Here is a 24,325-nt window from a genome sequence, read left to right on the forward strand (position 1 = left end):
TATTCCTTACAGGGCACTAGCCCTTTAGAGTAACAATACTCATAAGTTATAGGGGGTTCTGCCTTCAGCAAACGTTGTTTGCTTCCTGTTGGGCAGTTCAGTGGTCTCCTGTTGTGGTCCTTTGTTATGTTATGTTAAAATTATTTGTAGAGCGCACGTTCACCAGTCGGTTTCTTGGCGCTAAATATAGGAGTATCCTGGGTCCTGGTAGGTTATTCATATGCCGGGATAAACAGCCAGGTCTTAACCTCATCGATGCTCATGACGAACTGTGCTCGTCACGAGACACGGCGATCCGGTGCTCATGACGAGCTCAGCTCGTCATGAGCCGTGGAACGCTCACACGCGGGGATAATTCCCCTGCTGTGCTGAGCGTTCCACAGGAGCGGGTGTGGCCGTGACGAGCTCAGCTCGTCAGGAGCACACGAGCGCCGTGCCTCATGACGAGCTGAGCTCGTCATGAGCATGGGGGCGCTGCACGCGCCCCTCGCCCCCCCAGCATAGCGGGCCAATTACCCCCGCACGGAAGGGGTTAAGAAGTCTCCAGAAGATCTGGAACTCTGTACAGGATCTGATGTTAGGGGGAAGACCGTTCCAAAAATGGGGAATCTAATGCCACATACTGCCAGATTCATCAAAGACCCGTTTTGCGAGTCTTTAATAGCGATTCATAAGGAATCGCTATTAAGGACTTGCAAAACGGGATTCATGTAGGAATTGCAAAAAATATTGCGATTCCTACATGTTCCTTATTTGCGATTAGCAAATTGCTAATCGCAAATAAGGAATAACTCCCCATGCATTCCTATGGGCCTACAGGCCCATAGGAATGCATGGGGAGTTATTCCTTATTTGCGATTAGCAATTAGCTAATCGCAAATAAGGATGCAATTTCAAGGGTGCAGGGGTGTCCAAAGGACACCCTGTAGCACCCCTGAAATGTAATCTACATTGGTGTTGCGCACACACATGTCCAAAGGACATGTGTGTGTGTAACATGCAACTTAGAAAAATGCATTAAAATGCATTTTTCTAAGTTTTTGCTATTTACCACGAGGTCTGACCTCTCGGTAAATAGCGGCCCAAAATTGCAATTTCGCAATTTTAAAATGATTCATGAATTGCATTTAAGGAATCTCAAATAGAGATTCCTTGAATGCAATTCTTCGCAAATGTGTGAATTCTTTAATAGCGAATTTTGCATTTGGGATGATGAATCCCAAATGCAAAAATCGCACTCGCAAAAGGCAAGATTCTGAGAATCTTGCCCTTTGCAAGTGCAATTTAGCTTGATGAATCTGGCTGATAGTCTCTTCAGTTTGTAGGTCGGGGTGACCAGGAGGTTCAGGGGGGTTGAGCGCAGATTGCGAGCAGGTCTATATCTCTGAATGAGGTTGGAAACAAATTTCGGACAGGAGCCGTGCAGAGATTTGAAGATGAAACACCTGATTTTGAAAGCACAACGTTGTGTTACGGGAAGCCAGTGTAGCTTCCTCATTAGAGGGGAAGCGCGTTGCCATTTTGGCTGACGGAGAATCAGTCTCGCCGCCTGATTCTGCACCAGCTTTAGTCTTTCGATTAAATATGCCGGAAGGTCGAAATAAAGTGAGTTGACATAATCAATGCGGGAGAGGACCAAAGATAAAACAGCCTGAACCAACGCTTCCCTAGTGAGGAGTCCTTTGTCCTCCATATATATTGGCGTCTTTGGGGCGCACGCATCAACATTGACAATAGCGATTCTTTAATTGTGATTATTAAAGAATTGTAATTAAAGAATCACTATTGCATACACATGTAGGAATCGCATAAAATGTAGTGATTCCTATAAATTCCTTAATTGCGAGTCGCAAATTGCGAGTTGCAATTAAGGAATGGCTTCCCATTCATTCCTATGGGCCCAGAGGCCTATAGGAATGAATGGGAGATTGCATGCGCAATTTGCGAGTACCCAATAGGTACTCGCAAATTGGGCATGCAATTTCAAGGGTGCAAGGGTTCCAAAACGGTACCCTGTTGCACCCCAAAAATTACAATGTAACCACATGTTGCGCACACACATGCCCCAAGGGCATGCGTGTGTGTAACATGTGACTTTGAAAAATGCACTTTAGTGCACTTTTCAAAGAAATTGAAAATTACCTTCAACTTTAGATTGGTGTTAATTTGCAATTCCTATTAGCAAAATTGCAATTTTTTTTGTTTAATGCATAGTATTTAAGGAATCGCAATTTGCGATTCCTTAAATGTAATCGCAATTTAAATAATCGCAAATTTAGCGATTCCTTAAATAGCGATTCTTGCATTTGGGATGATGCATCCCTAATGCAAAAATACCAGTCGCAAAGGAACAGATTCTGCAACTCTGCACATTTGCGATCGGTTTTTAGGTTGATGCATGGGGCCCTTAGTCCTCTGGGCCCCTCATGTGAGCTACTGTCTGACTGTCAAGATGGGCAGCAGTGAAGAAACAGAGGCAACCTCCCCCTCTCCTTCTCTGGGGCGAGGTGGTCGCTCTTCTCCAGAGGCGTACAAGAATTTACAGGTGGTGGTGAAGTCCATGTCAGAGGCTCATGGTCCATTTAAAGGGTAGGATGGAATATGGCCACCGTTCCATCCTGGTTCCAATTCCTCTGGTGTTTCAGGGTCCTCTCCTTCCTCGTTTTCATCCTAGCCCCCTCCAGAATATGATGAAGATTTGGGGTTCCCAGATAACTCTTCTGCTCCAAGAGACACATATATTCATAAAGAGGAAATTAAGTCCATCCTGGATGATTTGTCTTCCAACTAGCAGCGTCCTGCTGATTCTGAGCAGCCGAACTCCAGTAGAGATTGGTTTAGACAGTGCCAGAGACCTGCGGTTCCTAAACTCCCTGGGGCCGATTCACAGAACTAACTTAAGACAAAATCCTAAACTTACTACTTGGTATTCACAGAAGTTAGGATTTTGTCTTAAGTTTGTCTAAAGACAAACTTAAGACAGACTTCAGTTAGACTTAAGACAAAATCCTAACTTAAGTCTATCTTAAGTCTGTTTTAAGTCTGTCCTAAGTTTGTCTTAAGTCTGTTTTAAGTCTGTTTTAAGTCTGTTGTAAGTCTGTCTTAAGTCTGTCTTAAGTCTGTTTTAAGTCTGTTTTAAGTCTGTCTTGAGTCTGTCTTAAGTCTGTCTTAAGTCTGTTTTAAGTCTGTCTTAAGTTTGTCTTAAGTCTGTCTTAAGTCTGTTTTAAGTCTGTTTTAAGTCTGTCTTAAGACTGACTGAAGTCTGACTGAAGTCTGTCTTAAGTTTGTCTTAACTCTGTGTTAAGTCTGTTTTAAGTCTGTCTTAAGTCTGTTTTAAGTCTGTTTTAAGTCTGTCTTAAGTCTGTTTTAAGTCTGTCTTAAGTTTGTTTTAAGTCTGTTTTAAGTCTGTTTTAAGTCTGTCTTAAGTCTGTGTTAAGTCTGTCTTAGGTCTGTCTTAAGTCTGTCTTAAGTCTGTCTTAAGTCTGTTTTAAGTTTGTCTTAAGTCTGTCTTAAGTCTGTCTGAAGTCTGTTTTAAGTCTGTTTTAAGTCTGTCTTAAGTCTGTCTTAAGTCTGTTTTAAGTCTGTCTTAAGTCTGTCTTAAGTCTTTTTTAAGTCTGTTTTAAGTCTGTCTTAAGTCTGTCTTAAGTCTGTCTTAAGTTTGTCTTAAGTTTGTCTTAAGTCTGTCTTAAGTCTGTCTTAAGTCTGTCTTAAGTCTGTCTTAAGTCTGTTTTAAGTCTGTCTTAAGTCTGACTGAAGTCTGACTGAAGTCTGTCTTACATTTGTTTTAAGTCTGTGTTAAGTCTGTTTTAAGTCTGTCTTAGGTCTGTTTTAAGTCTGTTTTAAGTCTGTCTTAAGTCTGTGTTAAGTCTGTTTTAAGTCTGTTTTAAGTCTGTCTTGTCTGTCTTAAGTCTGTTTTAAGTCTGTGTTAAGTCTGTTTTAAGTCTGCTTTAATTCTGTCTTAAGTCTGTTTTAAGTCTGTCTTAAGTCTGTCTTAAGTCTGTTTTAAGTCTGTCTTAAGTCTGTTTTAAGTCTGTCTTAAGTCTGTTTTAAGTCTGTCTCAACTCTGTTTTAAGTCTGTCTTAAGTCTGTCTTAAGTCTATCTTAAGTCTGTTTTAAGTCTGTCTTAAGTCTGTCTTAAGTCTGTCTGAAGTCTGTTGTTCTTAACTCCTTGAGCAGATGGAGGTCCAGGCTAAATTCCTTTCAGGTGTGGTTTTTGACAGCCACACAGCCCCTGCTATGACCTCCACAGGGGTTGTGGTGGCCAGGCGTCATTTACTCCTGAGGGGTTGGAAAGTAGATTTTTCTCAAAAGACTTCCCTCCTTCGCATGCACTTCTCAGGAAAAAAATTATTTGCAGAAGAACTTGAAGAAGTGCTGTGGAATCCTTCGAGAACCAAAACCATACGCAGCCTTTGAAATACAGGAAAAGAGACTGCCAAGAAAAAAGAAAGACCCGGGCAAGATTGCATCCTCGGTCTGGGAATTCTGGTGCCCTCGCCAGCCTCCAGGTAACAAAGGCAATCCTTCTCAGAGCTCCTATGCCAGGGAACCAGTTGGAGGTCTTCTCTGTTTTTTTTCAGGACTATGGGGTCCGCGGGGTCCAGGACTAGTGAGTTCTGAGGTTATAAAAGAGGGTTGCACCATTTCTTCTCATGGCCTGATGATCCCTCGTTTCCTGCCTGCTCCTCTTGCAGGACACAGCTCAAAGAGGGAGGCCTTCCTGGACAGTGTGTCAACATTATTCAGGAAGATGGCTATAGTCCTGGTCCCACCAGGTCAACAGGGGCAGGGGTGGCATTCATGAGTATTCCTGGTGAAGAAAACTTCGGGGCAATACAGAATGATTATCGATTTAAGACACCAGAACTAGTTCATTTCAAGATGAGTTCCCTTCAGCAACTCATTCCTCTTATCTCTCTGGGGGATTTTCTAACCAAAATCGACCTACAGGATGCTTACCTCCAAGTCCCTAAAGAACCAGCGAGCTAACAGCTGTCTGCAGACACCTCGAGAACTTTTTGTGTTATAATTTTTTTATTAGAGTTTCATAAATACATTATAAAAAATATATGAAAACATTGTATATCTTAAAATACGTTATAGTAGAGAAAAAATGATAAATATAATTGTAAATATAAAAACAAATGTATCAAAATCCATAGAGTAGCAGAAAAATAAATAAATAAGGAAATTAGGGGCAAAAAATATATCAAATAAAAGAAATTCAAACATCATCGAATATTAAATAGTGACAGGAACTGAAGGCAGTGCTGAACCCATTGGTGCTTTTCCTGCCACAGTTGAGGAACTCAGCCGCGGTGGTAAGGACGAACAACTCAATTGCAAAATCATACATCAACCGCCAGTTTGGAACAAAGAGTCCGCCCCTGAATCCGTTGGCTCTCCAGATAATGGCTTGGTCAGAGAAAAATCTCTTGTCAATCAGGGCGGTTCACATTCAGGGGAGTCTCAACACTCAGGCAGACAGATTGATTCAGGATTTTTTTCCTGTTCCCAGAAGTTTGTCCACAATTTCTTTGTGTTTCGGGATCTGTGCAGAAGATGAGGGGTTCCTGCCATAGATCTGTTTGTCGAATTTCCATTTCTCAGATTACTCAGTTTTTTCTCAAACTTAGGAGATTCATTCTCTAGGGGTAGATTCCCTTCTCCAGCCCGGGCCCACGGCTCTCCTGTACGCCTTTCCTCCTTTGCCCTCATCTGGAAGGTCCTTCTCAAAGTCCAGAAAGAGAAGGCGGGTGTAATTTTACTAGTCGCTTGTTGGCCAAGGAGGCTGCGGTTCCCCCTTCGTTGATCCCTGGCGATATCCAATGAATGGATTCTTCCTCTAGTCCCCATTTCAATCCTTCGTCCAGCCGGGTCACTTCCATCTCTGGGCCGTCTTCGGCTGGCGGCTTCGAGGCTGAAAGGAGAGGTCTGTTGAAGAAAGGCCCGTCCTTGTCTATTCCTTGGGCTCTGAAGGCCTCCAGGAGAGAATCAACCAAGAATTCGCCCAGCCATCATAGGGCTTTGTTTGATAAATGGTGTCAGGTCAAAGCTTTCTCTTCCCTGGAGTGTTCCCCTGAAACTATTTCAGATTTTCTTCAGGAGGGTTTTGACAAACATGTTTCTGTTTCTTCTTTAAGGCCGCAGTGGTCGGCTATCAGGGCTTTTAGATCTCCCTGGGGTGATCTGGAGCATCTTGATGCCATGGTTAGGAGGCTCTTTCGAGGATTCTCCCTCCTTCGACTAAACGTCAGTTTGTTTTTTCCTTCTTGGGACTTACTTCTATCTTTTCCTTTCTTCAAGGTCTCCCTTTTGAGCCACTAGGCCTTAGATAGATTTTTGTCATTTAAGGTTTCTTCTTTGTGGCTATAACTTCAGCCAGGAGACTGGGGGAGTCGGGTTCTCTTCGGTGCCGCAATCCTTACTTGAAAATGTTTGGGGATAGAGTTGTTTTGTCTTTGAGTCTTGATTTTCTCCCCAAGATTAACTCTCCTTTTCACTGTAATCAGGACATTGACCTTCCTTCTCTGGGGGACCCTCCTGGGGCTTCTTTGGACGCAGTCAGGGCTCTTACTGTGTATTTTAAGAAAAGTCTCTGTTTTCCTGAAGTCAGTTCCTTGTTTGTTAACTTTGGTCATGCCAATGGACGAGGTAAGCCTTCCAGGTCAACCCTTGCTCTGTGGATCAGGACAGTCATTTATTAGGTTTACAAACTCTCTGGTGCTTCACTTTCTAAGAAAGTTGAGGCCCCTCCTGGGCTGAATGGGCTGGGGTTTCAGTGACTGACATTTGTGCTGCAGCGACCTGGGCTTCTCCGTCCACTTTTACGTCTCACTATAGACTTAAGTTGCTCTGGGTCTGAGTCTCTTTTTGCTTCTGGGATACTTTCTAAGGTGGCTTCCCAGATTCCACTGTAGACAGGTCAGACCTTGGTTTGTCTAGGGTTTACTATTTCTTGCAAGACTGACTTTAGGCATGGGGTGGGGTGTGTTTTGTTTCAATAAGAGGGATGCACTCTTACATTTCTGTGTGTCCTGGTCTTTCTATCTGTCTTGTTTGATAAGAAGGTCTTTGCTTGGGTTTATCCTCATATAGTAAGGACTGGGACAAGGAAGAGGATGAGAATGGTAAAGCTTGGATTAATCTTCAATACTCTGATTCTCTCTTCCTTGTCCCAGTACTTAAGGCTCTCCTTCCCTCCCTCTCGCCATTTCTTGGCCTTCTTCTCTGGTCTTCTCAAATGCAGCTGTGGTAGGGCTCAGGGAGTGCTGGGGAATAGGGAGGGTTTTATGGGAGGTGCTTGAAGGGTTAATAGATATGAAAGAAAGCTTTAAAAAGGTGAGGGAACGGGAATAGAAGAGGTAAAACCTCATATAGTAAGTACTAGGACGAGGAAGAGAGAATCGGAGTAATGAAGAGTACCGGTAAGTAATCTGAGCAGCACACACCCTGGAGGGGATAAATAAACGGGCAGTGGACCCATCGAGGCCACGCCCTGGTAGTGATGGTCTGCGGCCCACTTGAGTTGAGCCAAACCCCGGCCTTCTACAGGCAGGACACTCCCCAACACGAGAACACAAAGGTGCACCAAGGGGCGAGTGTTTGTGGATCTTAAGTCTTGCCACTTTATTTTAGATGTGGGACTGCCTCGCATCACTCTGTACTCAACAACAACAAACCTTGCACGTTTTATCAAAGGCTGCTGGGGTCTCTGCTGACTACCTGGGCTTCTGAGCTCACCAGTGTGTCACCGGGACATGTCTGAGCATCTCCAGCTTTCACCACAGGGGACACTGTGGCAATTGTTTGAGGCATTGATGGAGCAGGGGTGAGGTAAAACTTTTTATATACCCCCTGTGAAGTTAAACTCGCATAACTATAACCGACATAACAGTTTGAAGCATGAATAACTAATCAACAAAATGCATTTAGCCATTTTACATTACACGTGGGAAACTAATTGCTACTTGCGAAAATAACATATTAACAATTACGAACAAGTCGTATTAACGTAGTGCAATAATATTATACAATTATTAAGGAAGCATGTAAGTTTAATCTTCATTAGAGTGTTTGTATTCATTGTGGCAAGAGAAAAGAAATGCACTTGGTAAGTAAAATAAAGCTATATGTTACGCTTTGGTTAGGTAACCAATAATTGGGGATATTAGAATGGTGGGAGGTAAACAGAGAAAACTATAATTCTAGGTCTAAGATCTGTTGTGTTTGTTTTCGCACTAGTTCTCATTAAGGCCTATGTGGACTGGTTGGTGAAAAATGGCTGCTGACTGCGGTGTTGACATCAGCCTGAAAGAAAGAGCCTCTACGCATGCGCATAAATGAAAAGACAAGTAAGCAGAATGGCTGGTACGCAGAGCGAAGTGATGACAAGTAGGCCTGGGCGGTAAATTCCGTTCCGCTCGCGGAATTTGAGGAATTTGGGTAATTTTGCGTTCTACGGAGAAGGCGAAATTGCCCAAAATTCTGCGTTCCGCAACTTCGCGAAATGTTTCGCTTGTTCACGTTCTCAAAATGCGTGTTCGCGAGATATTTCCCCCTGAGCACGCAAACAGCGACTGAGAACAGTAAAAAAGCATCGCGAACAAGCAATTCCGCGTGTTCGCGGAATTTTTATGCGTTCGCAGCAATTTTTCACCGTTTTGCGGAGATTTGCGTAATGCGATTACGCAAATTCCACCCACCGCTAATGTGAAGGTCAGCTTGGCCTAGGGCACGGAAGGGTGCCAAAGGACATTTGCATCTAAGACTGGGAACGGAAACCGATGAATGGAAAACAATTGCAAATTATGTAACAAAAAGTAAATGACAAGCATAAGCGGAGATGACTGCCCTGAGAACACGTTAAGGATGACAACGCATTTTGGGAAACTGGATTGTGTAAGAATGGGATAAGGTGATCATAGCCACCCCTCTAATGGACCAATCAGAATGAACTGTGGACCCTAAAAGTTTCAATTTAAGTTAGATAGTAAAAAAGGGTATACAAGAGCTTGTGCGAAAGGAGGAAAAAAGCTTGCTCCATGGATTTTAATTGCACCACGACATGCTGTCATTTTGAACAATTTTATGGAGCTAGAGACTTTGAAATATTTTTGGACTTTAACTTTTTGGAGCAATGAAGATGATCGAATGCAGAGTTTTTGTTTTGGAAGGGAGGAGTTGAGGAGAATAGAGAGACAGATTGGGATATCGTGCAACTCTGTTTTTTTCATATAACAGAACTTGGTAATATGATTTCTAAATTAAATTCTTTTAACATGTACTAAATAAATGCTTAATTTCTTGCTTGTCTAAATAAATATAAAAGTTTTGTTTCCTAAATGAAGTAGATAAATTTCAAATTTAAATTTAAACTCAAGTTTTGGTTTTATTTTATTTGAAATGTTAAGATAAAATCAAATGCTAAAAGTTATAGGATTACTATGATTAAGCTGGTTTTAGTCGCCATCAACTAACTTCTACCAGATGATCTATTGACCAAATAGTGGAGTACCTTGGTGTAGGGTCTTCCAGGTAACAGATTAGCATATGTAAAGAAAATTCGATAAATGTATATAATGCATAAAATATGAGTTTAGGAACCCCGCTAACCAGCAGCTCGCCTTCTTTGTCACTGATTCAGGAGTAATTGTGTGTGTGTGTGTGTGTGACTTGCAGTGTAATGGGCCCCACCGATGAGTAAAGTTCAGTTGCTCCTGAGTAAAGTGAAATAAGTTTTGAGGGTTGGTGGTGGGCTCCGCTGGATCAGCATCTTCGGGACTGGATGGACTGACGTTTCCGACAGAATATCCACATGAAAACTCTACTAAGCCACAAGTTTCAAACATGCCTAAATGTACTAGGGCAGGATAATCAATTCCTCACTAGCTCCACCCATGAAATATTTGTGGCAAGTATTTCTTTGGGTGCCTTGAAGCAAACCACATGTAGCACCAGAATGAGCTGCACCTGGTCTTCCTGCAACCTCTAACACACCTCTGGAGGCAACGCTGCATGCTGCAGCCCCCTCATATCTGGCACTAGGCGCTATTTGCAGCTTTATATTTGACTGAGGCTCACTGCTCCTCAGTGCTTCAATTTCACAATAATAAGTGGCAGGACCCTCGTTAGGGGGTCACTGCAGCTTGTACCACCCATTGCCCCCGCCAGCGCTGCCAATAACAGTGCCAACACCACAAGTAACCATCACACACCCCGCAGTGTGACAATTCAGACTATTCCAGGCACCAAAAGCTATAGGAAAGACTCGTGCCACAGGCATTAGTAATTTTTTTAAATGTATTTCGAATTAATAAACACATGTTGTTGTGCTGATCTCTAAATTAGGGAAGTCTGCCACATGGTGGCGCTGTTTGTCTAAGTGCTGGTGGTGGCAATTTAGTGCTGGCTCTGAGCACTGGACACCACTGGCTCAAATTAAGCGCTGCTGCTCCTGCTTTGTAACCCTCGAGGAGGCCAGGCAGTGACCGGACCAGCTGTCCAGCAGATGTGAGCACAACTTACCTTAGGTGGCCGCCCCGGTGCCGGTGGATCAGGAACCGTGGGACCCAGTAGGACCGCAGGCGCCTCAGCGCGTCATACTGGGGGCGGCTGAAGGCTCGGAAGGTCAGCCCTACATTCTCCTGGGCATCACGGATCTGCACCTAGAGAGGGACAGGAGACAGGAGACAGAAGGGGAAGAGGTGGCACAGATTACAAGTTGTGGCAAGAAAGCGTTGGCGCAAGCCCTCTTTAACCTTCGCAGAGTCACCCCGTGCATGCAGGTGACTGGACCATGCACTACCCCAGAGACAGACTGTGAAACACCCTGCCTGGCCCCTGTGGCTCGGCTGTGCCCCAGGTCCATGCCCTGCCCCACTATGTGCAAGTTACCTGCCCATAGGTGGGCAGGACTGAAGTTCATCAGCAGAGCTGCAGAGGACCAGGGGCTGGGATCTCAGGGAAGCTGCAGTGTTGTGGGATAGACCCAGGAACAGAAGCGAGGGGCATTGGCAGAGCTGTGTGTGCCTCAATGCTGGAGAAAGCAAAGTGCAAAGGAGGCTGATGTACACCGCAGAACTCTGCATTTGTGTGCAGCGTGTGTGTGAGTTTGGGCTTGAAAAAGTGTGTGTGTGCCATGGGATATCAGGAGTGTGGAGTGAGGTGCACTGGCAGAGCTGTGTGTGTCCCCTTGTATTGGAATGCAAAAACATCCATCCATGTGATGGATGGAATGCTTGAAGTAATCTCCGCCGCTGGAAATCCCAATCCATCGTTTTTGGCCCATCATGTCACCTCAGTTTGGACCCGGCCAGATACTCTAGTCTACCCCCCAAACCTCTCCAAAACCGCTGCTAAATCATTCAAGCACGCTACCCTAAAAAGACGCCCTGAGACGCTGATATCCGACCTGCGCTACAGCTTGGACATCGGCACAATCATTAATGACCTTATCTTGTACTCCAGAAGAACCGCCTCCTGGCGCAAAACCCTTGCGCACCTTCTCAATATTCGCTTAACCAGGAACATTCCATACGGCACCAAGCTCACAACAGCACCCTCCCCAACCTTGCGAGCTGACCTCACCATCACCCTCTACAAAAACGGCATTGTTCTAATCCAAGCCTCAACCAATAACCTCAATGAATTCGCAAACCTTTTCCCCCTCCTCAGAAACAATGTGCACGACTCTGATAGGGTAACTAACACACGCACCATTGACCCGCCGTCCTGCTAGCCTAACATGCCTAGCCATCCACATACCAACCCCCCAAGGGCTTCTTTCTCAGTTCATCCTATCCCCCCAACATGTCTCCTGTCCCTGGCAACAGAATCTCCCCTACACCTTTGATCTCCTCCCACCTAGTGCCCCCCACTGACGGGGAGACTGATACGCTCCCAAAGACCCCTGTTTTTGATAGAGCTAGCCCTCTGATGGCTCCCACCACTGATCACCCTTACCGTTATAGCTCGGACCCTGGCACCTCTAACAGAGTCGCGCCTAGACCTCCGACCTCGTCCCCGCCAGCCATCCACCAAAACCGCGTGCTAGGTACTCCTCCAAAGACCCTGGAGTCTGCTCAAACAAATCTATCTCCCCTTCCACCGTTACATGCCCCCTGGACTGCTCCTGAACCTTTGAACCCCTGCCCTCTAGCACCCCCAGCTTATACTGATCTTGAAACTCTGCACTCCAGAGCGGCTAAACTCACCCAGAGCATTCATGGATCCATTGTGGACCTTATGAACCTCCTTCACCTGGCCGAGCTCTCCCTTGCTAACCTCAAGTCACCTCATACCTCCCCCCACCAAAGACCGAGCCTCCCAAGCACCCACTCCCGCTACCTCTGAGACATCTTCGCCCTCACAAACAACCTTGCCTCCTCTCATAGGAGGAACCCCGAGCTCTTGCACTCTCTTACAACTCTCCCACCGCCACCTCTAATCCTCTAGACCTCACGGGAAACAAAATCCTAGCCATCCTCCAATACCACCACTCGGTCCAAGCCATCCCCGTCCACTAGATACGAGTCCTGAACACCCCATCAGCAAGGTCACCATCAACCCCAACAGGCCAGCTACCCTCCATAATAGAAGTGTGATAAAAAGCAACCTCGCGCCTGTATTACTATCCGTCCAGACTCCTGACACTCCCCCAGACCCCTCCCTATCTGGTCTCTTAATCAATTGCCGTTCAGCAGTCAAGCATGCTGCTGATATTGCTGACCTCATCCTGAACAAACATTTAGACCTAGCTATACTAACAGAATCCTGGCTCAATGAAAACTCTTCCCCTTTCCTGGACCTATTAGTCCCTCCCAATTACAACATCGCCAAACTGGACAACATTCCAACAAGAAAGTAGGAGGCATTGCCTGCATCTACCGATCCTCCCTGCTTGTCACAGAACTCTTGGTGGACTCCACCGACTCCTACGAATACCTCGCACTCTCCATCTGCAGCAACTCATTACTCCTCTGTAACTTGCACAGTTTTTTACCACGCTCCAGGTTCTAACGACTCTTTCACCGATCACCTCTTGAAAATCATCACAACTAAGATTTCCTCCAATGCCACAGAGATTTTCCTGGGTGATTTCAACCTGCACTGGAATGACACTAAAGATCCCTACGTCAACGCCATCAAAGACCTCCTAACCGACCAAGCCCTGACTCAAGCCTGCTCTCTTCCTACCCACACAAAAGGGGCCATCCTTGACTAGATCATTTCTAAGGAATCCTCAGTCAAGCTTATCTCCATAGACCCTAGTGACTGGTCTGACCACCACTCCATCTCTTTAATTTTACCCGGGACCCGCAAGACACAGACGCCACAACCGGTGATTCCCAAATGCTGAACTAGAGACCCTAAGAACCTCGGCCTTATGAAACTAGAAGCTCGCTGCAAATCTGACCTCCACCTCGCACATAACCACGGTCAGCGACCTCAATGAAGATTACTCGTCGTCCATTTCAAACATTCTGGACGACCTGGCCCCTCTAAAACTAAAAAGAGCACAAATCAAAGATAGAAACCCCAGGTGCATTGGTTCCCTCAACATGGAGAGGAGATCCCTACGGCAATCTAGGGACAACACCCATCTGCAACGAATCTAAAACTTCTCCGCCAGGCGAGAAACGCCTACAACAAGCACATCCTCAATTCCCAAAAAGAATATTTCAGATCTGAATTGGGGAACGCCAAAAATAGACCCCGCAAGCTCTTTGAACTGGTCAAACTCCAATCTAATAAACTGTCTAAAACACCGAAAGAATCCCCCAAATCTCTAATATCGTCAGATGAATTCTCCTCTTTCTTCGCTGATAAAATCACGGCATTTGGAATTGAACTCAGTACCGCCACCTACTCTAAACCCCTTCCCTTCCTGCCCCCTTTTTCCGCACCACCCACTCTGGCCTCACTTAAAAACTAAGCCCGCTGGACTGACTTCGAATATTATAACGAAGATTCCATCTCCAAAATCCTTTCTACCTGCTACCTTCCAACTGCCTCGCCGCCACCTCCCAATCCATTGTTCCTTGCTGGACTGCAATAATCAACTCCTCTCTCCAGCAGGGTTTGATTTGGGACCCTTTGAAAGCCGGCCAGGTCCTCCCTATTTTGAGGAAATCATCACTGGATCCAGCCTCCCCAGACAATTTCAGACCTGTCTCCAATATCCCGCTATTAGCCAAAGTAGTGGAGAAGTGTGTACAACAACAACTAAGTCAGCACATCAACAACTTCCACCTACTAGATGACTTCCAATCTGGATTCAGATCGGGGCACAGCACTGAAATTACTATGCTCCACATCGTGGACGATGCCTTCCAAGCCCTAGACCAAGGCAAAACCTGCCTTATAAAGCTCCTTGATCTATCCTCAGCCTTCGATACGGTCAACAATGAAAAACTACTTGAACGCCTCAAATTCAGGATGGGTTTGGATGGCATGGTCCTAGAATGGTTCAGGTCCTTCCTCCACAACCGCTCCCAGAGATTCCTCATTAACGGCAACCTATCAGCTCCCACCCCGGTTGTAGTCCCCCAAGGTTCAACCCTGTCCCCCACCATCTTTAATCTTTATTTAGAGCCACTCATCGAAGTTCTTCGTATCGCCAACATCTCCTACCATATGTATACGGATGATACCCAAATATACATCAATATCTCTTTGCTCGAGGAGATCCACTCCCTGAATGAGACCCTGAAACTGACTGTCCAATGGCTAGCCAATAACCAACTTAAAATTAATGCAAAGAAAACTGAATTTCTCCTAATCTCCCCTTCAAAAGCCAATCCAGAGATTCAGATGTGGATCAAGGCCATAACAGCCCTAAACTGCCCGCCGACCATTATGGACTCTGCCAAATCCCTGGGCCTAATCCTAGACTGTAACCTGGACATGCGGGATCACATCAACTCAATGGGTAAAGCAGATAGATTCCACCTGAGCTACCTATGGAAGCTGAAACCTTTCATCGGTGCTCCGGACTTAAAAATGTCAGTTCAAGCACTAGTCATTTCTAGAATGGAATATGGTTGTTCCACCCTTACAGGACTACCCAAGAACTCCTTAGCACCAATAAAAACCAGCCTCAACGCGGCCGCCAGACTACTCCCCAGCACCAGGAAATTCGACCACATCTCCCCACACATGAAAGCGCTGAACTGACTCCCTCTAGAGGCCAGAATTCAGCTGAAACTGGCATGCATCACACACAAGGCTCTTTATGCAAACTCCCCTGCTTATCTGGCACAAAAACTAGCGGTATCTGGAAGAAGCAGGAACTCCCGGTCCGCTAGAAACCTCTTGCTCCGACCTGCCCGTTTTCAGAAAGAAAGAACCTACAACAGGGTGTTCACCGGAGCAGCACCAAGAATTTGGAACTCTTTCCCACCCGCCATCAGAAGAATCCCTTCTCTAGCACGCTTCAAAAAGGAGGCCAAAACCTTCCTCATGGGTAATTCCTCATCTAATGCCTGACCACAACCACCACACTGTGCCAGATGAATCTAAGACTATCGCTCCTTCCCCAGATCACCAACTCTCCCCGCCGAGAGTATGTGGGACCTTTGTTGTTGCTGACTCTAACGGTGATTGTAACCATACACCTATATTCCCTTTTCCCCTATGTTCTCAGCACCCCGGCCCCTCGCCATCCTTTTTGTTGATTTTGTATATTTCTGCACTTTAAACTTTGTTTGTTCAACACTGTATACCATGTAAAGCGCTCTGATACCCTCACAGGTCAAGTTCCCGCTCTATAAAACACAAAAATAAATAAACAAATAAAATAAAATCAGCCTTGAGCCTGTTCCTCATGGGAACAGTCCCGCCCGAACCACAGGGCCAGGTCCTCCCTTAACCGGAACACAAGCATCCTAGGACCGGTTTCACCCTTATTATGGGCTTGTCTGCCAGGTATAGGTTGGTTCCAGTGGCACGGTGAACCTGGGACCCCATCTGGCATATCCAGCGCACGTAGGACACCAAATGCAAAAGCAGCAAGTTGATGGATTGAATACTTGAATTAATCTCAGCCGCTGGCAATCACTCGGACCGCATCCCAATCCATCATTTTTTGCCCACCACGCCACCCCAACTTGGACTCAGCCATACGCAAATCAGTCTTGAGCGGGTTCTTCTGCAATCAAAAGCAAAGTGCAGTGGCAGAGCTGTGTATTGATGTCAGTACTGTAAGTGTTGGGTGGTGAATGTCAGGGTTGAGGTGCATTAGTCGCGCTGTGTGTGGCCTCAAGACTTTGCGCAACTGAAGCACTGAGCGTCACTCACCTGAGTCTCGGCCGTGAGGTGGCGCTTGTGTTTATCCAGGATGCACCTTCAAAGAGAACATAACAAGGAGAATGTGTGTTAATCTCTGTGCTCCCAGGTGTGCCAACAGTAAGAACCACATCCTAGTAGTGGGTGGTGTTGGGGTGCTGATCTGCTTGTGCTGGGTATTTACAGGACTGCACTTTATTTACTTGATGAAGGGATCTCCTGATAGATACATAAAGTGCCTAGTGTGGTCTGTGGGATGCTTCCTAAAACTGGTGAAAGATAATAAAATAGGGAACCTGGTTCTCCTCAGAAAATCTGGGTATTAAAAGGTCATATAGTGATTCTCAAGGGTCAATTCCTTCTATATAATTATTTAGAATGGGGTGAATAAAATCCCCTTTAAAGCTAAGTTCCACCTCATGCCTCTTACTAATTTTCTCCTGCAGGTTCTTTTTCACACCTGCTTTCTCTCGTTGTCACTGTTTTCTTTTCTTTCTCTCCCTCCTATTTTTCCTCTTTTCAGACTTTTTTTCTCTTGCTTTTGTACAAAGTCTACTGATGAACACTAAGTCCAGGTACCCAAAAATGACTGTTGCTGCCCACCACCTGCATAAATTAAGCACCACAAGGCACAAGTACATTACCTACACATTGATTAAAAAAGGGTTTATAATTAACTTTGACAAATTACAAGTATATCATTATATCAATCCAGACACTGAACGTTTCGATCCTTATCGGCAATACATATGGTGGATCTTCTTCAGGACAGACTATTGAGACAAAACCCATATCTCTGAATTGGGCAAATGCCAATGATGCAATCATGCCAGTCACCAACCCTGGGACTAAACCATCTTCCAAGTGTTTTAGACACACTCCTCAGACTTAATCTACAGCCCTCAATTTTAACCCCCACATCCCGGTAGACCTAACAACTAACCGAAAGTAAAGGACTAATCTGTAAGAAGGTACACTAATGGCGTAAACCCCAGAGCACAGATGACTAACATCCGCTGAAAGATGTACAGGGTTTGTGTAGAACATTCAACTCTTCACTCTCTACACAACACCCATCACAGGCACCTCCAACAACACAGAAAGAGAAAAATAAGTAAAAGTATAGGAAAGTGCCACTTTTTGCATGGTTACCCCCCACTTTTTGCCTAACATCTGATGCAACTTGACTTGGTGTGGTCTGGGTCCCCGCCAATCAGGTTCCCATGGCATGTGTTCTTTCCAAAGACTGTACCTTTGTATCCACAATTGGCACATCCCTGGCCAGAGGTAAGCCCCTAGTAAAAGGTACCATAGGGTACCAAGGGTCCTGTGACCAGGAAGGCCTCTAAGGGCTGCAGCATCTGTTGAGCCACCATTAAAGGCCCTGTACCTTAACACACTCACACTGCCGTTGCAGGCTGCGTGTTTTGGTGCAGAATAAAGTGAAGAGTCAACATGGCACACATCCCTGTGTGCCATGCCTGCAGCCCACTGCCTGATGCCTAGGTAAGTCACCCCTCTAGCAGAGTGCGCTAGCCCATTCTTTGACACTGTAAGGGTAGTAAGGTCATAAAGAGTATATGGTCTGGGAGCGGGTCATTCAGAACTCCACAGCTCAATAATGGCTTCATAAAAACCTGGGAAGTTTGGTAGCAAACGTCTCAGCACATTAAACACACACTGATGCCAGTGTGGGATTGAATGGAAAATGCACTCAGAGGGCATTTCAGAGATCCCCCCTGAACAACGACCAACCCTGGTTCAGTTCCTGAATGGCTGCCCGCCATTTGCCACCACCAGACAGGTTTCTGAACCCCTGGGTAGAGGTCATCTACTCTCTGGGTCCAGAAACAAAGCCCATCCCGGGCAGAGGTTTCATGTCTCCTCCCCCAGGCTGGCCTGGGTCTACAAAGAGGAAGCGTCAAAGGCCTGCTGCCTTTGTAAGCTGTCCTTTCCTTTTGCTGCCCCCAGCAACTGGCTCCCACCGGTTCTGCCCCCACCTTGGGCGGGAGAATCGTTGGTAAAACCAAGCTAGGAGGAGAGGTGTGCCCAACTTGCCAACCCCACCCCTCAGGTGGGGGAGGCGAGGTGAAGCACACATCTCAGTCCCCTCCATCTTGAAGATGAGGGGACCCAACCAATTACAAGGAGGTACATGCACCCCCTCCCACTGGAGGGTGGCATCATTGGGGGTGTACCCGACCTTACACACTTCTTTTAACTCCCCTAAATTTACTATTTAGGGGTGACCCTGAACCTTGCCTCCTCAGATGCTGTATCAGTTGCGGTGTCGAGTGCGTACCTGAAGAGGTGAGCACACAGGTGCCGTGCCTCCGGGTGATCCTCATTCACATCCAGCACCAAGAAGCGCTCCTTGAAGTCCTCGCAGTCCATCCAGAAGTGCAGCAGGTGCACGCCTTGAGTGCCCTGGAGGAAGGACTGGAACGCTTCCATCCCTTCCAGCTGAAACACAAAGGGGCGGCAGTTAGCTGAAGGCCTGGCATGCTCTGCGTCTCAAGAAGAGATGTTTCTAGCCGCTAGAAGATCATCATTTCCATCTCTCTCATTCTTAACCATGCAACTTTAGACTAACATTTGACCATCTTTTGTTCTCCTTGTGTCTCTGAACTCTTTGGGCCCGATTCACAGAACTAACTTACGACAAAATCCTGAACTTACTACTTTTGGTATTCACAGAAGTTAGGATTTTGTCTTAAGTTTGTCTTAAGTCTGTTTTAAGTCTGTCTTAAGTCTAAATCTGTCTTAAGTTTGTCTTAAGACAAACTTAAGACAAAATCCTAACCTCTGTGAATACCAAAAGTAGTAAGTTTAGTATTTTGTCTTAAGTTAGTTCTGTGAATTGGCCCCTTTAATGTTGTCCATTCTGCACCCTAAGGACAAGTTGTGCTTTCCTACAGAATTCATTTCCCTCTCCTCCTCGGCTAGTTCTTCTTTTCTTAACCAGCTCTCAAGTCTTGTTCTTTGAGCCACCAAAAAAAAACCTACTCTGAGGTGTTCTTTCAGTCCCCTCGCCAGCACTTGATTGGCATCAAATTCTCAACCACTTCCTTCAGTGCTGGGTCTTTTGGATTAGTGGACTAAGCGCCCACTGTTGGGACCTGTGTTCGACCTCATGGTCACAGGTTCAAATCCCAGTGGGCCCACTCAGCCGTTCATCCTTCTGAGGTCGATAAAATGAGTACCAGTGAGTTGGGTAAAAATAAACATCTGTTATTCAGCCCCAGGATACCCTTAGGTGAAAGTAAATCCAGCTGCCAGGAGGGACAAGTGAAACACGTCATGGCGGAATAATCCTAGTTATTCAAACACAGTGCCCACATGGCTTGTCCCTCCTACCTCCCACGTCGGACATCATCCTGAAATCTCGCTGTGTACCTTCCTCCTTGCCTTGTTATTTGCTGCTGGCTCTTCGCCCTGCTCCACTCTCTCCTGGGCAGCAGCTGCACTCAGATTAGTTTCGTTGGCGCTCACCTTTCCTTTACTGCCTGCATGTCCCTTTTCTCTCATCTTTATTAATTGCAAGTCTGCAGCTCACACCAAGTAATTTTCATCCATGTGCCTCAACACCACATCCGGCCTTTACCATTTTTCCCTCATTTCCCATAACATGAACATCAACTGTCCCTATCTCCCCCATACCTGCCCCCACCACTGCCACATCTTCAAATGTATAGAGGAAGATGGAGGGTTGTGCCCTCACAGTCTCTCAAAGGTGGTCCAAAAAGAAATTTCAAGCGTTTTTGTGGTTTCGCGTGCGTGGTTTTTATTTGTTGTTGCATATGTGAAAGAAGACCAGCCGACACGTGTTTCGCCCTGGTGGCCTATTGGCCATGGGCTTTTTCAAGGCAAGGAATCAAGTCTGTAGTCAGTTTAAGTTTTGTGATTCTCTAACAGGCCGGTATTTAGTTTCCTGCGGTTCTGACAATTCTGGCACCCAAGCCCAGAGACTTCCACCCATACGGTTAGCCACACATCTTCAAATGGCAGCACACTCTCCTGCCCACTTCACAATGCTGTGCCCACATCTCCAGATCTTTTTCTGAAGCTCCGGACCATCCCACCTCTGCGATTAATAACCTTTGTAGCCCAGATCCCTCATTAACTACTGCCCAGTTTCAAATATCCCCACACTCTGTTGCTGTTCCCTCTTCACTAAATTGTAACCCTCCCATCGCTGCCAGTCAGGAAAGAATGCATCCCACACTTGCACTCCTCCACCCCCTCCTGCTGCAAACACATCCTCAGTACACCTAGCCTGACCGATACTGCTGTTCTACCCTCCGACCTACAAGCCTCCTCAGACGTACACAATTCTTCACCAGTTATACCAGGCATATCTCCTGACACACCCATCCATACTTCTGTATCCACTGCTCCCTGATCCATTTTGCACTTCTTCGCCCTCACACACAACCTGCCCCCCCTCAGTCACATCCTCAAACAATAAATATAGAATCGTCACCCGCACGCCTAACCATGCCCGCAACTTCGGTTTCATCCTGTACAGCAAGCACACCATGAAAAACCAGAACAACGTGGTCTCTTCCGCCTGATTCCTCACTCTGCGCGTGCTCCACAGGGCTTTCAGATGGCTCCTGGTCAACACCAGATGTACCATCCCCCAGGCACTAATCACCATCCTACTAGACTATGGCAATACACTCTACGCAGGAATCACCGCACAACCCTGAAGAGGCTACAGATCATACAGAACGCCGCGGCCAGACTCCACCTTAACTCGTATCACCCCCAACCTCAGAAAGTTCCATTGGCTCCCTATTCAGAAGAGATGTCTCTTCAAGATGCTGCCACAGCTGGAAACCCCTGTGCAACCAAGGACAAGCATACATCAACCACCGCCTGAACTTCCATCAACCGTCCAGACACCTGCTCTCCGCCTCCCTAAACTTTTCTCACATCCCTCGCATACGTTGAAGCCCCAGTGAAGCCGCTCCTTCTCCTAAACCGTAGCCAGGACTTGGAACGACCTCCTTTGTAAACTCTGGGCCACATCCTCGCTGCTGGAATTCAGGAAAGGGCTCAAAACCCGACTGTTCGCCTGAGCTTCCGCAGCAACATCCCCAGCTCCTGGATACCCTCATGGGTGATTAGCCGCGCTTTACAAATCATGTTTACATTACGTAGACCATTGTAGCTCCTTGTCCCCGTCACTTTTGATACCCTAAATGTCTCAAAGAACATGACGCAAAATATTGCCCTGAATAACCTGAATTCCCATCCAGATGTGCATTCAGATTTCACTCAGGAAATGACCCTCCTCAGTATGCTAGCCCTTATTGGTTTCCGTACTTTAACCTCTTTTACTTGTTCTCTAGCCCATCCTAACAAAATCCGTCTTCCCTGCTCACCTCCACAAGGCTCACACCCCAGAAAGCATTTCCTATAGAAGGCGACCCCGCCAACTTTCCTGAAATGGTCACAGGGGCCAAACGTTTGTCCACGACTCATCGAAAAGTTCATCATGTCCTCTCTTTGGGCCCGATTCACAGAACTAACTTAAGACAAAATCCTAAACTTACTACCATTTTGGTATTCACAGAAAGCACTTACTCATTTCGGTATTCACAGAAGTTAGGACTCCTAACTTTACTACACCTAAACTAAGAAAAATCCTAATTTTAAGACTTTCGGTATTCACAGAAGGCATTTAGGAGTCCTAAAGTTAGGAGTCCTAACTTTACTACTACTAAACTGAGAACGATGCTAACTTTAAGACTTTCGGTATTCACAGAAGGCATTTAGGAGTCCTAAAGTAAGGAGTCCTAACTTCGGTGAATACCAAAATGAGTAAGTGCCTTCTGTGAATACCATAATGGTAGTACGTTTAGGATTTTGTCTTGTTAGTTCTGTGAATCTGGCCCTTTGCCTCTCCAGACCCCACCTTCCACACTGCCTTTCCGCTCCTGGCTCCACAAATTCCATCCATCCTGCCCAGTATCTACTGCTCCTGGGCTCTGCTAGTGACCTCTCTGCCAATCACAATGTGCACACTTTTTTTAGTGTCATAGTGGTGCATTAGCAGTCTGCTTCTGAAACTAAACCATGGAATCTCACCCACTGTGAACGAGACAGTGTGGCACTCACCCCTTGTCAAGTAGCTTGGGGTACCTATGGACAGGTAGGACGGTGATGCGTGCCGGCGACCTTTTGGACAGGACGTCCTGTTTCTCTGACATGGAGCTATATGCTAGAGCGGAGACTATCAATCTGGATGCTTTGTTTGGCCTGGCTTTCATGTCTCCCAGGGGGTTCAACACTAAACCTCCATTTTTTACTTTACACAAAAACAAATTATTACACACTTAACTTTTCTCCATACTGTGACTAAGAAAGTGTGTATAGGAGCTTCTGGCACATCAGTTTATTGCCAGAGCCTGCTATCAACTGCTATCTTTTTGTGCTACTGGTAGTACCAAGGTTTTAATTAGTGGTAAGCAATGGAGGGATAATGTACTTGTCCTTTGCCATTTATATCCACCTACAGAGCGGGGCCTCATCACCTCAGCGGTTACCAGGAGAGGTGAGGTTTACTCCCAAGAAACATTGGGTGAGTCTAATTAAGATACTTCTAGTACTTGTATCTGTTTAAGTGAATACTTTTGATATTATTGACATGAAAATATGCGGCCAACACATCTGTATCTGTAGTTTTGTTTGACCTGCTGTCCGTGTGTATATATGTTTCTATATTTCAGGAAAGAATCCATTTCTAAAGACTTTCGTCCTACCCATTGGAATTGAATACATGGTAGGACGTATCACATTGTTTATTATTTCTTTTCACCTTTTTGCAGTAGTGTAGTCCCTGGTCCTGAAGAAAGCCACTGGTCTATCCTTCGACCTATACTGGCTGAAACATGTCAACCTTCCTAGTCAACTGACGATAGTTATCTTTGTCAAACTATCAACACGCTGTTTTTAAACTTTGGCATTATGATAATCCTCTATTAAATCTATCCTTGGTGTCATAATAGTCAATTTTAATCTGCACTTATGACCTATTTTCACACTTAGTATATCAGTGCAAAATAATTTTTCATCACCACAGAACACACATTCATGGCCTGTTCCATCACTGTTTGTTTTGTGGTAGGACAGTTCACGATAATACAATGTGAGATGCCTATCAGATACCAGTCTTATAAATCCCAGATGATGATGATCCGTCATTTGGTGGGCTGATGGGTTTCTTTTCCTACATAACACACGTTCAGCTGCTACACATCTAGTTTTTGGTTGCATCTAAGTTGACCAGTAGTTTCTATTTTTGTTTTGGCATACTGTGGTTGGGGGATATGATACTACTTGGTCTTAAATCTTTGTTTCCCCATGGACCCTTTGTTAATTGTGTATTTATTGGAGAGAAATCACCTCACGGTAGTAACACTTAGGGGGGTTTGCTAGTTGGTACTCGCTCCACACCCATTTATCATCATCGGTTGCTTTCTCTCCATGAAAGGAAAAGTTGAGACGTCAACTCTGTGCAGTATGTGACAGATGTATACTTCTCTGTTTATTCTACACATCGACTCAGCTCTGTGTTTGACAGCTCTAAACCTCTCTATTTGTTCTTCACTAAGGGGCATATTCACAAACTGCAGGTATTATTATCTTAGTAGCACTTCAACAGCACTAGTAACCTATGTGCCTATGTGCGCTAGTCTTTGCCTCCCACTTCTGCCACTCCAAGCTTTTTGGTGCAGGAAAATCCACATACATGCCTACGTTTGAGTAGTAAATATGACAGGGATAGAGGGGAGTGGCTGAAAACGGGGGAATTCATATGAGTAAATGGGAGGGGTTAATGGAAGAGTAAGAAGGGTTGGAGGATGAAGGCACCCACAGAAGAGTAAATACATTGCTATTCACAATTGCACTTTTATAGTTACTACAGCCAAAAAGGAACCCAAAACATTAGTAAATGAACTCCAGCACAGAGCTGGCACAGCAAAACCTTCCCATAGAATAAAATGGAGGTAGGGACTTAAAATAAAAC

At 45.6% G+C, this 24,325-nt stretch overlaps 1 protein-coding gene across 1 annotated transcript in view; it reads right to left on the reverse strand.

Moving 5' to 3' along the window:
- Positions 1–24,325, reverse strand: part of LOC144752744 (uncharacterized) — a 339,420-nt gene that overhangs the window by 165,066 nt on the left and 150,029 nt on the right. The window contains exons 9-11 of the mRNA XM_078640601.1: positions 18,590–18,750; positions 16,300–16,345; positions 10,528–10,667 (exon numbers count right to left, since the gene is read on the reverse strand). Of these exons, the coding sequence (XP_078496727.1) occupies positions 10,528–10,667; positions 16,300–16,345; positions 18,590–18,750 (347 nt within the window). The remainder of the gene's footprint in view (positions 1–10,527; positions 10,668–16,299; positions 16,346–18,589; positions 18,751–24,325) is intronic.

The sequence above is a fragment of the Lissotriton helveticus genome, chromosome 5_1 (genome assembly GCF_964261635.1).
Source record: "Lissotriton helveticus chromosome 5_1, aLisHel1.1, whole genome shotgun sequence".
Lineage (NCBI taxonomy): Eukaryota > Metazoa > Chordata > Amphibia > Caudata > Salamandridae > Lissotriton > Lissotriton helveticus.